Below are 17,402 nucleotides of genomic sequence, written 5' to 3' on the forward strand. Positions count from 1 at the left end.
TTAAATCCATGAGTAAATTCTGGAGAACCACAGAGATCACACACCCAAGACAGACCTTACTTGAGGAGTGAGAGAGTTTTGGTACTTATATGCCAACCTCAATTAGGTTTTGGTTGAGAGCCATTCAGAGGTGTTAACCCTCTAGCCCTCCCAGCCTATCATGCAAAGGGTAGAAAAGCCTTCCAAGGCCTCTGATAAAGTCCTCAGACAAAGCCCTTAGACAAAGGGATATTGGCAGTTAGAAATTAGCTGGAGCACACAGAAATGATAAGGTTGAGGGAGAGAGGACATGACAAATAGCATTAGCTACATGTATTTCAACCACAGAAAAATCTTACCCCTTGTCAATGGGGGAGGGTAGCTTAGGCAGACTAAATGAAGGAGACATCGAATAGAATACTGATAGAAGTTTGAAATTTTATGAAAACTTGAGGATTTCAGGAGTCGATAACAGCTAGAGAAAAAGCAACGTGGACATCAGCATGATCATGGGCCTTGAAACTGACACAGGAATCTGAAATAGCTGCATTGGCTACTGCACCATAGAGGAGGAACAATAAACCACAGTGGGGACCTTTGTCAGTATGTGGGAAATAATAGCATTTTATTTTGGTGACAGTAGTTAGTTCCACCAGTTGAGTAGAGGCTTTTCAAACCAAACACCCAGCCACTAAGATAGCTGCAATAACTTCTCTTAACTGGGAGGTCTCAGATAATGGACCAAATTCGAGGGCATATTTCATGAGAGAATTGTGTAATAATGCCAACACATATCCAAGTTTTCCATATTGCATAACCACTCCCAGGCCCAGGGAGCCAGGAGAAAAAGGAGTTGTGCAATAAAGACTGAGATACAAATGGCCATTATGTAAATGAGAGATTACTGAGCTCACCACTTTCTTTTGATTCTAAGGAAATTAGAGCCTGAGTATGCAATGGATCAGACAGATACTTTCCAAGTGCCTCTGTGGGAGCCCAAAGATTATTGGAAAACCTATTCAGCTCTTATCTTCTACAGAAGTCTTGAGTGAAGAAAACCACTCAGGCTCCCTGTTCTGCTTACTTCCCTCTTTGCACATTCGGTAAATCAGAAATCAGGTAAGGTCAATTGACTGTACCATTTTTGCTGGTGGGCCGGATAACTGTGCATTTACAAGATTGTATTCATGAAAACAGCACACTCTTCTGCTGGTAAACTTATTGTCCTGTTTTTTTCTCCCCAGTTGGGCAGCCCGGTCTAGGGCTACTACCCCTTCAGTCTCTACTCAGCCCCTTGTTTGAAATGGGATTTCTTTCTCAGGACTCTTGAATTTTCTAGCATACCTTAATTTATCTGTGGAAAACTGACAGTAAAAGAGGTTTCAAATACAGACTCAGGGAATTTTGTATCCCCAACATTGTATTATTTGGACTGTGCTATCATCTAGTGGTCACTGTATGGGCCTCCTTGGTAGGCTATGTTCGACAACAATCCTGTATATAATCTAAGATGAGGAATAGAGCAAGTGGTGATTTTTTCACTAAATATAGTGTGGTCTTTAAGTTAATGTCCTGGACAAAACCATTTCACAAGTTTCTGAGGATGACACCAGAGGTATTCATTGAACATCTTGGAGAGCTGAATTTCACTTCTCTTTGGTCCTAGAAAGTCTTACAAGAACAATAATATGGATCAGGAAAATGGCCCCATGAAAAGGCTGGAAGAACTTACCTGCAGATTTTTTCCCCTAAAGCAGATATTCACATACAGCTTAGCTATTAACCCCCTCTGGGTTAACAGAGAAAGAACAAGCAGAGATTGTTAAATTTCCATGAAAGAACTTTAAAGATCCTAACTGTACCTGCTCCCACCCTGCATCTTAATTTCCTAAGAAAAGACATGTTGAACTGATCGATCATAGTCTAGGACGCTCACTGTTTTTCAGTATACAAAACGTGGGGGTTTCAGTAAAACCCTCTCAGATATCATTTTCTTTACCCCAAGTAACTATAGCGTTTAAATCCCACTGGAGTAAAAAATTCCAAGATTTTATTTTGGGCTTATGAGCTCTGGACTGAAGTTTGGAGCCAAAGCGCCAGCTACTGAAGTATTACTTTGCTTACCTTCACCTCTTTGTGGACCTTACAGAAAGGGTAGTTAACTCAAGGAATAGATTTGGGTTATCTCTTGGTCCCTTGACTTAATATTGTCCTAATTTCATCACTTACTAGCACTTCAATTTCACCCCAACTTCCAACACAGTACACAACTCTAAGTCCTAAGAGTAGAAACAGTAAAAGAATCCAATCAGGAGCATGGCAGTAAGAAATATGAAATCTAGACAATGAATGAAGACTTGGAAGAGTCCAACAGACAGTGGATTGTCATTCTAGATCAATTCCTAGGTTTCAGAACCCCTATGAGAAGACTGAGGGTGTGAATTTCACAGCTACCCAAGTTTTACCGGTGATAGAATCTGATGGGAAATGCAAAAGATTTTGGTAGGGGCAGGGAACAACTCTTTAGTGATGCAAACCTTGTTTTAATAACTAAAATCACCATCCTGCATTCCCAACTTTGCTTATTTGCTATGTGTTTCACACTAGATTCCAATCCATTTTCCCTGTTTCCTTATAACCTGACCTCAATTCTGATTAATCACATGCTAAGTTCCATGTGAGAGACACAGGTTCTTTCCTGAGTCAACAGGCCCTTGTGGTAGAGGCAGTAATGTAAAACATTCCATTTGTTCACCTACATTTGCCAGCCCTTTCACATACACAGGACCATGTGACTACTTTGGGATGATGAAATATAAGTGGATGGGACATGTATCATTTCTGGGCCTAGGTAATGAAGAACCTACATAAGATTCTTCAGCCTTTCTTTCTCCTACAGCAGCAGGTGCAAAGGCCACATATCCCAGATGGTATAGCTACATTGGAGCCTCCATTAGCCCAGAATCTTGAGTGACTATGGAACAGATCCCCTCCCATTCTCATATCTTTATGATCTGCATGGAATCTGTAGTGTGAGCAAGAAATAAACTCTTGGTGTATAAAACCTCTGACACTTTGAGATTGTTATCTGAGCATAATTGTATTCCTATAGAAGCCAGCCCTCCCTTCTTCTACATGCATAGCACTTATTTCATACTCTTAACTTAGTTGTTAATAAATCTACATGTCATACCCAGACTCCTCTGAACCAGCTCTATGGGACAGAAGATCACGCACAAGTCAGCAAGCAAAGCTTTAACTTTCAACCGAATACATAGTAGTGAGCCATACAATTCAATAACACAACTCTTTTTCTACTGCACAAAACACAGGAAATAATTAAATTTCTTATAGACATTTCTTTATTATATTTTCCCACTTGAATATTTAGAGAATAATTTAAATGTAATGCATACTGACAGCAAGCACAGTATCAAATATTAGGGTTTTTTTAATATTTTTCTGTTCTCACCCTTTATTCCTTTCAGAAAAAAATATTTAGATGACCTCAAAAGCAACAATTATTATGCTAATCACAGTATGCAGTAACACATACAAGCCCATACTCAATAGAAAAGAAAGCAACAAAGAAGTGAAAAAGTCTTTCTCCTCAAATCATTTTAATTCATTTTTCCACAGCCATATAAATTTAAAGTATGAAACAACAATAATACAGCTATAGAATCTCGGTTCTCTTTCCAAGCAGCGGCATATAAAACATAGAAAAGCTAAAACCTCAGCACAAGCTTCAAAGGAACAAGGACTGAGAGGATTCTGATGAAGACATGAAATGCACAAAATACAGTACACAAAACTGCTAGAATGCATAAAATATAAAGCTACACATTTCAGGTAGAAAGCATTGTAAAATATATAAAATATGCAAGAAATCAAAACCAAAGAGATTTTTCTTAGAGTACCATGAATACACTGGAACTGGCAATTAGCATTTGAAGATGGGAACAAGAAAATAGCAGTTTCCCATTTAAAACTTTATTTCTAGGCTTTAGGATTTCACCTTCTTGACATCCTTCTTTCCAGAGCTCTCAGTAGCTGACTCTGCTTTTCTTTTCTGTGACTAAAATGGAAACAGATTTAATGTTCTGCTCCAATATGCACATTTTTAAATGGCCCAACAATGTTAAATCTAGGATGTAAATGCATTAAAAAAAAATTTTAACATGAATATTCACTTAAATGTTATACTCACAGTTAATGTTCTATATAGCCCAACAAAATATATATAACCCAATGTAAAATAACCTTCAAAGATTTTTTTTAAGAAAAGACATAAAATACCCATCAAAAATAGTCAGCAAATGTCTACTTTCACATGGTACTATAAATGTACTCTCATTTTAAAGAACTACGTACTACTTAAAGTTTTCTGGGCAAAATGCTATTTATGAATGTATTATTTTTTAAAACCATATGATAGATATTAAAATACCATATTTCACATATTCTATGATGCGCATTTTTTTCACTTTAGCATCTCTGAAATCTAGATGCATTTCACAATTGATGAAAAATTAATTACTTGGCAGCAGTTTTACTTGGCGAAACATAAAAAATAATGCTATGTCTTACAATAGGAAGCATCTTAGACTTGATGAAATATGGTAGTTTACTTAACCACACTCAAATAATATGATCTATTAAAGAATATTTTAAATTGTAACTATACAAGGCATCCTGACTAGATTAATATCAAGTCACCTTATTATTCAACAGTTAATTTATTACCAAATAAACCAAGTAAAGCTTTGCTGTCTGCTCAAAGTTCTCATTTGCACTCATGGTTCCACAAAGATCAGAAAACTTATTTGATCAAATCAGAACTCCCAGTTTCAATCTCAGCCCCATCCCATCCCATCCCACCCCACCCTTTCTCCTATTCCCCGATGACAACCAGAGTCTCAATTTAAAGGATTTTACTTGCATTATACTTCTGCATGAAGGAACTTTTTTTTAAATACTGAGCCCTGTTACGAGGGAGTTCCTAACCATATGCTCTATAAACAAATAGGGAATGCGGTTGTAGTGTATTCTTTTTCTGTCAAAAACAAATTAGCACTTCATAAAAACAGTTTTTATAATAGGTATCATGTGGCATTAAACATAATATAGGCATTTTAATTATGTAAAAAAAAATGAGATCTACCTAAAAGTTAGGAAAATGCTGAAAATTTTACCATTGGAGTTTTAGTTGCCCGTTTCTTCTTTTCTGCTCTCTCTCTTTCCTCAATTTCCATATTTTCTTTCTCAATCAATGAAATCAGAGTATTACAGCGTCTCTGGAATTCCTAAACCAAATAATAAAATATTTTTAATTTCTGCAACTCAGGTATAATCTTTAAAAAGTAGTAATTATTTAATGGTATCATTTCTGTGGTACAGAATTTCTCAAGTTGGTGTACTTCAGAACAAAATTCATACAGGGTATTAAGAGATTCCACCAAAAATATGGGGAGCAGTAAAAATCACTCAATGGAAAATGGGTAAACATTGTCCATCCATATCATGAAATGCTATTTAGCAACAGAAAGGAAAGAACTATTGGCACACACAACAGTCTGATGAACCTGAAGTGAATTACATGGAGTGAAAACAGCCAATTTCAAAAGGTTACATACCATATTACTCCATTTATAGAACATTCTTGAAATGATGAAAGTTTAGGAATAAAGCACTTATCAATGGTGGTTGGGAGCTAGCAAAGGGTGGGGGGGAGAGTGTGTGTGACTATAAAGAGCTAGCATAAGGGAGTCTTGTGGTGCTGATTACACAAACCTACCTCTGGTAAAACTGCACTGACACACACACACGAGTACATGTATATAACCAGTGAAATTCGAATAAGCTCTATGGACTATACTAATATGGATTTCCTGATTCTGACACTGCCATATAGTTATGCAATATATTACCATCGGAGAAAACTTGATGAAGGGTGAATGGGACCTTCCTATACATTTCTTTATAACCTCCTGTAAATCATTTCAAAATAAAAAGTTAACAAAAATCACATAAACATGGGACACCTAGGTGGCTCAGCAGTTGAGCATCTGCCTTTGGCTCAGGGCATGATCCCGAGGTCCGGAATCGAGTCCCACTTTGGGCTCCATGTAGGGAAATTGCTTCTCCTCTGCCTATGTCTCTGCCTCTCTCTCTCTCTGTCTCTCATGAATAAATAAATAGAATCTTTTTAAAAATCACATAAACAAAAAAGGGGATACTGTCCTATGCCAAAATAAGTTTTGGAGGTATGCGGGTTACAAATGTCAAACAGATTTATAAATAAATAAATAAATAAACAAACAAACAGGCTTAAAAATCACTTTAAAACACAAATAAAGTTACTCAAATCTGTGAAAAAAAAAAAACAAACAAACAAACAAACAAACAGATTTCTTTATGCCAGGGCTTCTCAAAGACTTAAATTCCTGGTAAGCTCTGTCAAGCACTAGGTGGCAGATAGAGGATGCAAGCAGTTCCCAAAGCTATTCAACCAGGAGAAATGTCTTCTCACAGGATGTCTTGAGGGATTAGAGTTCTGAGGAGCGTATCTCAGGAAACTCTGCTGTATTTGTTAATGCAAACTAAACAATACCTGAAAAGATTTTGTATTAATCTTGCCACTACCTATATTTCATTGCCAGCAAATCAATGCATCCAAACTATAAATGGTTTTTATGAATGTATAGTGAGCATTAAACAGGATTCATTAATATAAATACATATATTGACTCTGTATACTCAGCTGTATTTAAAGATAAATCATAGATAAATACCATTCTAAAGTATAATTCCTTTTCTGTAAAAAGCAAAAATGATACATGCAAATAGCTAAACACAAAAATGAAGATGTAGGTTTACTGGCAATTAAGAACCCCAACAAAAAATATGGTCAAAGTATAAGAATAGAAAACTCACAAAAATTTAAAATATCCAAATATTTTTAAAATTTCCACTAAAACTAATGATCAAAGAAATGCAAAGTAAAACAATGCCATCTTTATCAAATTGCCAGTGATACGTGCATGTATGTGTATGTGGTGTACATACCCAGTGCTGGCAATAAGATGGGGATATGGGAACTCTCATTCATTGATGATGGGATGCTAATGTTACTGCCTGCTGTAAACTGCATTGTTCCCTAAACCCCAAAATTCACATGTTGAAGCGTAACACCTCCACAATATTACTATCTTTGAAGATAATGCCTTTAAGGGGGTAATTAAGGTTAAAAGAGGTTGTAAGGGTAGGGATCTAATCCAACAGGACTGGTCTTCTTATAAGAAGAGGAGGAGACACCAGAGATGCCTCTCTCTACACTTGTACAGAGAAAGAGCCACATGAGAATACAGTGAGCTGGCACAGTCTACCAGCCAGGGAGAAAGACCTCACCAGAAACCAACCCTGCAGGCACTGTGATCTTGAATTTCCAATCTCCAAAACTGTGAAAAACTCCTGTTTAAGCCACCTCATTTGTGGTATTCTGTTATGGCATGCCAAGGAGACTAATACACTACACCTCTCGGAGCACCTGGCTGGCTCAGTTGGTGGAGAATGTGACTCTTGTTGTCAGGTTGTGGGTTTGAGCCCTACGTTGGGTGTAGAGGTTACTTGAAAATAAAATCTTTTTAAAAATAGACTATACCTTTCTAGAGAGCAATTTGGGAATATCAATGAAGCATCTTAAAAATTTTCTATCTTTTGGGATCCCTGGGTGGCGCAGCGGTTTGGCGCCTGCCTTTGGCCCAGGGCGCGATCCTGGAGACCCTGGATCGAATCCCACGTCGGGCTCCCGGTGCATGGAGCCTGCTTCTCCCTCTGCCTATGTCTCTGCCTCTCTCTCTCTCTCTGTGACTATCATAAATAAAAATTAAAAAAAAAAAAAACTTTAAAAAAAAAAATTTTCTATCTTTTGAACAAACAATTCCACTCCTAGGAAGTTAATGTAAGGAAATAAGAGATGTATACAAAAATTTACAAAAGAATCTTTGGAGAAGTATTATTTTTAGTGGGGAAATACTGAAAACTAAACTTTTGGATCATTTGAAAATGGAATACACGGACACATCTTACTGTATACATGAGAGAATAGTAACTACAGCATTACAAGTGGCCAGCAGCAGCTATCTCTGAAAGTAGAACCAATGCTAGCTTTTATTTTCATTTTCACACTAGACTGCATTTTCCAAATTTTCTGCAATGAACATTTAGGTCCTGGGCCATCTATAATGCTTTTAAGAAGTGTCAAATGGTTTTTTAGTATATTTTAACTGTCTAAATAAAAGCCAGAAAAATGACATACAACATAAGAAATGATACATACAGAAAGATGATCAACTATCCAGGCATTTTCTACTTCCTAAAAATTCAAGCCCAAAAAGAGGCGGAAAACCAAAGATAATCTAACCAAAAACAAATCCTCCTTAATGTTTTGAAAATATTACTATTTATTAAAAATAACTTTACAAAACACTGGTGCATTCAAATTTCTTTTGCACCCTCAATTACCCACGGTTAAATAATTTAGGAAAAATAACAACCTTACTTACCAAAACAATAGCTGTATCTTTATATGCAGACCATATACTCTTCATAGCTTCATTCAATAACACACATACAAATTAAACAGCATGTTATTCAATTTATCTATTATAAAAAAGGGCTAAGTTGACCCTGATGAGATTGGACTGTTGGTTTCTAGGGAGACTATATAGAGTCTTTATGTGAAGCTGATTCTTGAATCATTAAGCCGTACCCTCTGGCTGTTATTATTCGCAATAAGTAATAGTTACCAGTGACTGCAGATATCTTTAGATACATGTTCATGGTTCATATGGGTATTCAGGGGAAAAAACTAATACTTTTGAGACTGTCTCATATGCAGGGAAGTAGAACATCTCCAAATGATTATAAATAGACTGTATAATAAGTTCTTACCTTCATTCCTTTTAACAGGGCACTAACTACTCCAGACACAGAAAAATACCCTTTAGAGAAAGGCACCAAGGAATGGGAGAGTATGGACATTACCTTCCTAGAATAGGTGATGTCACTTTCTCTACAGATAGCAATCTCATTTTTTATTCACATGCTCAAACACTGCCTAAACAGATGGTATCGTAAACAGAACACTAGCTAAAACCAGAAATTACAAGGCAAAAGGCCAAATTACCAATAAAAGTGATTTGCTTTTTGAATAACTGACTATGAAAAATTTCATGATATCAAAAGCACCTTCATCTTATATAATTTCTCCTTTCACATTCATATTCTCCTAAATTATTGTACCTCTTTATATTCCTATTTCCCTGGGGTTACAGGGAATATTTTATGTGGTCTCAAACTGTTTACACAATTCTGTGGTCTAATTATCTGCTTCACCATTTCCCAACACTAGATTTAGGAATGAAGTTGGAAGGAGAGAAAGAGCACACAAGAGGAAAAGAGAGGATGTGTAAATAACAAAAGAGAGAGAGAGAGAATAAGAAAATGACAATAGAGGGGTCCCTGGGTAGCTCAATCAGTTGAATGTCCAACTCTTGTTTTGGCTCATGATCCTAGAGCCCTAACTTCAAGCCCTGCATCAGGCTCTGTGCTCAACATTGAGCCTGCTTGAGATTCTCTACCTCTCCCTCTCCCTCTGCTCCTCTTTCCCTCATGCTCTCTCTCTCATTCTCTGTCTCTAAAATAAATAAATCTTTAACAAATAAAAAGAAAATGACAAATGGAAAATTGGTCTACAGTGTTAGTATCTGTGGCAAAAAGGAAAAAGTATTATGTGTTCATACATGTGTGGGAGATACTGGATTTTTAAAAAGTTAAACAAATTTATTCAGGGCAGGACTTCTCGAGAGCTTTTAGTACTTTAATGTAAATTGGAAGCATCAAGGGCAAGATTCAGTATCAGCATTTCCCAAATCTAATTGAACACAGAAGCTTTGTTCTGCATATCATAGATTTGCATATCCTAGAACAATGTTTGGTAGAAACCAACTTGGAAAATGCTGTGCAGGGTAAGAGTGATAGATAAAGCTAAGTTTAGATCAAAATACAAAGAACCTAGACACTAACAGTGAAGAACTTAGGAATTTTTTTTAAGATTTTATTTATTTATTCAAAGAGATGCAGAAAGAGAGAGGGAGAGACACAGGCAGAGGGAGAAGCAGGCTCCATGCAGAGAGCCTGACGTGGACCTCAATCCAGGGTCTCCAGATCACGCCCTGGGCTGCAGGCGGCGGGGCTGCCCGAACTTAGGAATTTTATTTAATTTAGCTGACAAAAGGATCTCATTAATGGATTTTTGAGCAGAAGTGATGATGTAATCAAAGGTGTATTTTGTACTTGGAAATTTTCCTTTGATACAGATCCACAATAGTGCAAGTTCATAAAATTACAGACTCTCAAGATTAGAAAGGATCTTTAAAAATCATTCGAGTTGATGCTGAAGCCCTTCTATTAGGTCCTTGCTAGTTAGTTGTCTGGCCTGTCTGAATTCTTCCGATGAGACTACCAATAGACTACCTCCCAGAGTTGTCTATTCCACTTTTGGAATAGTTAAAAATCTTAACTAATACAATGCTACCTTATATTTCCAACAACTGGTTCTAGGTCTAATTTTTGTAGTCACAAAGAACAAGCTGATTTCCTCTTCTATACGGCAATCTTTCAAATACTACAAGGCAGCTCTAATGCCTCCATCACAATCACCACCAGACCTCCCAAACACCTCTCTTTTAGGCTAAAGTATCTCTCCTTTTAACCATCTTTCATTTAACACTTTTCTTAAAGGACTATTATAGCACTTATATCTACCATTGGTTATATAATTTCTTTCTTTCCATCTTTCCTACACATTCTTTTAACCAGAGCGCACATCTTTTCTGTGAAGAGCCAGATAGTAAATATTTTCAACTTTGCAGAACAAACAGTCTCTGTCACAACTACTCAGCTCTGCCACTGTAGCATGAGAGCAGCTGTAGACAATACATAAATGAGGGAGTATGGCTGTGTTCCCATAAAACCTTACTTACAGATACTAAAATTTGAATTTTGTATCATTTTCACATGTCACAAAATAGCTTTTTAATTTTCATCCAACCATTTGAAAATATAAAAATAATTCTTGGCTTGCAGGCCATACAAAAACAGGTGGGGGGAGCTGTAGTTTGACAAACCCTGTTTTAAACTAGTCTTTAGATTTACTTTAAACAAATTATGCTGCCTTGGTTTTCCATACCTTTCTAAATGGTTTGTGATTCTATTCAATGCAAAGTCATCCAAGTTTCAAGTTTTGAATACTAAGATATGTATCTCTATTTAATAAATAATGAAATGTTTGCAATGAGCAGCGCTGCCCCTTACTGTGTGGTGAATATCAATCATGCCAGGCACCAAGTTCAAACATCCTTTGCCCCAATACTCCGCTTCAAAGCATCAACTCAAAAGGCACAGAAAGCATCAGTAGAGTTGAAGTGACTTACTGAAAGAGATTAAAGAGGCTCCACATTACATTTCCTATGTACTAAAATCCTAGACATTAAGCCTACCTAAGTCTGAATGACAGAAGGTCTGTGCCTGTTATAGTTCAAAGTCAAAAGCAGGTGAACGAACAAGGGCAAAAAAATAAATTGCGCTCGACATTTGCACCTCTAAATTTCTAGGTAGTTCTATAAAGTCAGAAATTTCGGGGATCCCTGGGGTGGCTCAGCGGTTTAGTGCCTGCCTTTGGCCCAGGGCACGATCCTGGAGTCCCAGGATCGAGTCCCATGTCAGGCTCCCGGCATGGAGCCTGCTTCTCCCTCCTGTGTCTCTGCCTCTCTCTCTGTCTATGATAAATAAATAAATAAATAAATCTTTAAAAAAAAGGTCAGAAATTTCTTCTACAGTTCTTAGTAAAACAAAATGGGTATTTTCCTCCTTTGCTCTTTTATTAACTCCCTATATTTTACTTTCAGAATCAGGACTTTCAGCTGTACATTCTGTGGTATATTTTCCAGGTTCTTTGCCACTTCTGAATCTCTATCATACTTTTAAAAAGCAACAGCATTCTATATTAGAATCTCAGGGCCCAAGTACTGGCAGTTAAATGGGAGTTAATATTCCAATAACTATATCCTGTATTTCTCAAACAAGTATCAAATGTTATGATACTTTTACTTACCTGTTACTGCTTAAACAGCATTACTTATAAAATGTTACTGTCACTTCCTCACAAGATAGCACATAAGTATAAATACATAAAATGGACTCCTGTTAGTGCATTTATTGTATTTCAGATTATTAGAACAGATCAGTCTTAAATCCAACACTATATTTGCTAATAAAACACCTGATATTTATAACAGATTATTCAAATTTATGAAAAAATAAAAGCCTCACGGATAACAGCCAAATAAAGTCTATCATTAGAAAAAGGTAGATGAAGGGGATCCCTGGGTGGCGCAGCGGTTTGGCGCCTGCCTTTGGCCCAGGGCGCGATCCTGGAGACCCGGGATCGAATCCCACATCGGGCTCCCGGTGCATGGAGCCTGCTTCTCCCTCTGCCTGTGTCTCTGCCTCTCTCTCTTTCTCTCTGTATGACTATCATAAATAAAATAAAAAAATAAATAAAAAAAGATTAGAAAAAGGTAGATGAAAAGAAAAGAACTCAAACTCATTGCTACATTTCTTTGCTTTCTATATAAATCTGATTCAAATGCAGGAGTTTATGATATAGAAGCCAACTGAAGTACTACAGTTCCATGCTCATTATTCACTGAATGCCTACTTTGTGCAAGGTGCTATGCTGGTCCCTTCAGATATAACCAATTGCACTTTAAGTTTAAGAGAGTAGTAAAAAAATTTCTTTTTAAAGGACTCTGAGGTAGATGGTGATACTTTAGCCAAGGGAAGGGGAAAAAAGGAGGAACAGAGGAAAAATAGATATAAATTTGGGAATTATCAGTTTATGTGGTGACTGAGGTAGACACTTGCCCACTTCCACAGAACAGTATTTCTTTTTTTTTTACTTTCTTTATTGAAAATTTGTTCTGTATTATATTTATTTTTTTCATTTGTTTTTATTGAAGTTCGATTTGCCAACATATAACACCCAATGCTCATCCCATCAAGTGCCCTCCTCAGTGCCTGTCACCCAGTTACCTCAATCCCCCACCCAGCTCCCCTTCCACAACCCTTTAGAACAGTATTTCTAAAATGTAAATCTGATCATTGTCACTTCCCTATTAAAGTCTTTCAATGACTCCCCTCATTTGCTATAGACTAATGACAGAAGACTTCTATACAGTAGACAAGACCCTTCATAATCTGGATACCAGCTATTTACTTATCTCTCAGTAACTTATCTCTCAGTACTTCCCTACTCACCCTACCATACTAACCTACTTGCAATTTCTGAATATGCTGTGCTTGTTTATACCCTTGCATAGGCTATTTCCACAACCCAGAATGTAGTCCCATGGCCAACTCCTAGTTTTTCAAGACATGGATCCAAGAAGGACCTCATTTGGGAAGTCATTCCTCTAATCTAACCTTCAAGGCAAAGTTAAGCACTACGTCTCCTGTACGTGCCTCTGAATCCGAAAGGATGAATACCTACCATTTACACTGATGTGGATGAAACTGGAGGGTATTATGCTGAGTGAAATAAATCAATCAGAGACAGACAATTATCATATGGTTTTACTCATATGTGAAATATAAATAATGAAAGGGAACATAAGGAGGGGGAAACTGAGTGGGGAAAAACTAGAGAGGAAGATAAACCATAAGAGACTCCTACCTCTGGGAAACAAAGGGTTGCAGAGGGGAGGTAAGTGGGAGGATGTGATAACTGGGTAATGGGCATTAAGGAGGGCATGTGATGAGATGAGCACTGGGTGTTATATGTTGGCAAATAGAATTTAAATTGAAATTAATTTATTAAATTAATTTAATTAAGGGTGAAAAGGGACATTTTAGTCTTTTAAATGCAACCGGAAATATATCCCTGTGAACATAAATATTTTGTTTTTAATATTTTAATAATATTATACTCAAGAAGAACCCATCAATACATTTTAGTTTACCAATTTTACGAATATTGCATTAATTCATATTTTCACAGTTCATTGTAATGCTCTAAAATAACAATACTGGCTATTATCACACAATTAAGTACTAATATATAAAACAAAAAATCACAAGCAGCATTCTGTATGAAATATCCTAGACTATGCTGCATAAACAACAAACAGAAGTATTATTGCGACTATAGAGTAAGTTGAAAATTTTTGAATCTGACATTCATTTTTCTAAAGTATGTATAAAGAAAATCCTCTCTATTGGACAAATGATTTATATAATATCCTGTACCAAATAGCTTAATAAACATTTGCTTGCAAGCTAAGAAAAAGCTATAGCAAGGGGCATCTGGGTGGCTCAGTGGTTGAGTGTCTGCCTTCCACTCAAGTCATGATCCCAGGGTTCTGGAATCGAGTCCTGCATCGGGTTCCCCACAGGGAGCCTGCTTCTCCTTCTACCTATGTCTCTGCCTCTCTCTGTGTCTCTCTCATGAATAAATAAATAAAATCTTTAAAAAAGCAATAGCAATATTTTCTAAAAAGAATTTTCTAAAAAAAAAAAATAAAATAAAAAAATAAAAAAATAAAAAGAATTTTCTTCTCCTACAATTCTAATGAGGAATGTCATTGCCTTAATTTTAAATAGGGAAGACTTTCATTAATAATAAAGCTGTGAAAAAAAAATAATAATAATAATAAAGCTGTGATTTGAAAACAAACAGTGATAACACAGAATTTTTATTACATTGTATACAATAGTGTACGATTCTTCCTCTGAGATGCTGTCAGAAAAATTCATTTAACTACCTAAGGCAGGGCAATTGTAAGCAATTCATTACTAATACTTTGATTCAACTCCAAGGTACATGGCTACAAGCAGTGCCCACACAGCTTCCTGAGGTGCCTGAGAGGAAAGAAAAAAGCTCCTCAAAGGCTAAAAGGTAAAAATGCTTTCTGACTAAAATTGAGACAAAGCAACCCACCAAGGATGCAATAAATGGTTACATCAAGAAATGTTCTTTATCTTAGAAAGTTAAATTCTGTCTTTTCTCCTACAAGTCCTTAAAAGGAGCTAAGCAGGTCTAAGGAAATACTGATTAAACTTTGGGTATTTTCCACATGTCCTTTCCAGTAAACTTGAATAATGTGCTAGATCTTTTGAATCTCTCAGATTCTTCTCGAATCTCCCGCTCACGTTAGTCTGTCACTAAATGAATGGAGATAATACCCTGAAACTCATTCCCTAAAAGTAATGCCAAAAAATTAATGAGCTAATGTTAGTAAACAAATTGGCAGGTATTACATAAAAGGTACTATACAAACACAGTATTATCATCTCCTCTTATAGTCACTTGGTAAAGGTCCTTTTAAATCTGATCATATTTGAATGTCCTAAGACTAAGACCCTATTACATGGTATTTTTCTTAGCAGGAAAATGAGAGGGCAATTCACATGCTCTGAGCTTAAAAATCTAAATTGATCATATCCTTCCTACTTGTTTATGTAGTTCAATAGCAACTGATTACTTACTTAAAGACCACACAAGTTCTCAGAGAAAAAAAAATCACAATCTTTTTAGCACATAGAAATAGAACTGAAACTCATTTCCTCTTTTGTATAGCCAGCAGTTTTAAATGGAGAAAAGCCTCAAAGAAATCTTCATACTTTAGCTGAAGGCTTTCAAACTGAGGCATATTTAAAAGTGGAGGTTCATGCCTTTAAGCACTTTAAGACTGTTAGTTAAGTCAAAAGCCATGAATCCAACACTTTGAAATGTCTGAATAAAATATAACTACCAAGGTTTTCACTTTTTTCCTAAGTATTTCACACTATTTATTGGTGTCTCTGGGAAAGAAGAGTCAACTTTAAACAAAACTATGTTTTTAAAAGATAGCTTCTTTAGTAAGCCAAGTTTAAAGTTTACTCATTAAGATTTTAATTTGAACACAGTGACACACTCACATAATGAATCAAATTACATCCTCTGTATTTCTAAGATAGGATTTTTCAATGAAACTAATTTTGGAAGTAACAATAGTTTTTTCTTTTTTTAAGATTTTATTTATTTCAGAGAGAGAGAGTTAGTGAGAGAGAGCACAAGTAGGGTGAGGGGAGCGGGGAGAGGGAGAAGCAGACTTCCTGCTGAGCAGGGAGCCTGACACGGGGCTGGATCCCAGCACCCTGGGATCACTACCAGAGCTGAAGGCAGATGCTCAACCACTCAACCGACTGAGCCACCCAGGCGCCCCCCTCCAACTGCCTTTTTCAAGAAGTTTTCTTCCTAGATTGTACATGTGATTCGCTATACAAGAACAATTATTTAAAATAAGGAGGCAAAGAGATCACCTAAAATTATTAATAATCCATTCCTTTAATTCCCTAATGATTGATAATGCCATGAAATATTCCAAAAAGACAGCCTAACTGTATGCATGTTCTAAAATATATTACCTATACTCTAAATCTAGAAATATAAACAAAAATTATCCACTAGCTAGGAGGGAAATAAAAACAGTATGATAGAAAAGTTAACAAACAAAAAACTTTGGATTAAAATATTTAAATATGAAATAAACTACTATATGTTCTTAAAGATTCTTTAGAAATCATAAATTCCACCTCCCAGGAGGACAGAGGTATCTTCATTATTAACAGACAAAATAAAGGTTTCACTTCACAATCATGTAATTAGTTAATATCTGCTCTTTGGAAAGTATACATTGGAGATTTAAATCTCTTGGTAAAGAAAGAAGTAAATGCTTTGTAGAAAGAAGATGGAGGAAAATAAGAACCTTTACAAGGGTGTTCAGAGACATCTAGTGGTTGTTAATAATATGCCGGGGTTTTTCTCAGAAAATAAAATCAGGTTATGGAGTTCTATAGCCATGTTCTTATTACAAATAATATAAGGTTTTTCTTTCACTTTTGAATCTGTTTCATACTCTGCTTTAGTTTAATGATTATAGAAACTGAAAAGAGCATTAAATTCTCAACCTTTTAAAAAATTAGTAAGGTACCACTGAAATAATACTCAAAAATCAGCAAATGCTTTATCGCATAAAAGGGCATTTATGATCTTAAACATGATTCACTGACAAATGCAAATAGACAGATGTCTCTTACAAGGTGTTGATGCTGCCCTACATGAGATCATTACACACATAAAACTCCAACTAGCTAAAAATTTTTAAATCATGGCTTTTGAAAGGAGTTCCCTGCTAAACATGGTCATAGATGCAATGAGCTAGAAGACACCTTAAAAGGCTAACTAACTCACTGCCAAAGTCTTCAGAGTCAAAACAGAATCTCATTTTCAAAGCTAACAGAAAAGCTATTTACATTGT

The 17,402-nt window shown here is 36.1% G+C and overlaps 1 protein-coding gene and 1 long non-coding RNA gene across 7 annotated transcripts in view; one reads left to right on the plus strand and one right to left on the minus strand.

The window, feature by feature from the left end:
- The first annotated feature begins 718 nt into the window (after positions 1-718).
- The window catches only part of LOC121483321, a 37,125-nt gene continuing 20,441 nt past the window's right edge, over positions 719-17,402 (plus strand). Inside the window, exons 1-2 of the long non-coding RNA XR_005985730.1 lie at positions 719-1,098; positions 14,920-14,998. This is a non-coding gene — a long non-coding RNA (uncharacterized LOC121483321). The remainder of the gene's footprint in view (positions 1,099-14,919; positions 14,999-17,402) is intronic.
- The window catches only part of SMARCA1 (SWI/SNF related, matrix associated, actin dependent regulator of chromatin, subfamily a, member 1), a 73,243-nt gene continuing 59,164 nt past the window's right edge, over positions 3,324-17,402 (minus strand). For 2 of the 6 annotated variants that reach the window (XM_041741759.1, XM_041741756.1), the window contains 2 exons: positions 5,144-5,285; positions 3,324-4,126 (listed from right to left, as the gene is read on the minus strand). In XM_041741759.1, coding sequence (XP_041597693.1) covers positions 5,151-5,285 — 135 coding nt within the window. In that variant the 3' untranslated portion in view covers positions 3,324-4,126; positions 5,144-5,150. The remainder of the gene's footprint in view (positions 4,127-5,143; positions 5,286-17,402) is intronic. The other 4 variants (XM_041741754.1, XM_041741755.1, XM_041741758.1 and 1 more) reach the window with 3 other exon arrangements.

This window comes from Vulpes lagopus, chromosome X (assembly GCF_018345385.1).
Source record: "Vulpes lagopus strain Blue_001 chromosome X, ASM1834538v1, whole genome shotgun sequence".
Classification (NCBI taxonomy): domain Eukaryota; kingdom Metazoa; phylum Chordata; class Mammalia; order Carnivora; family Canidae; genus Vulpes; species Vulpes lagopus.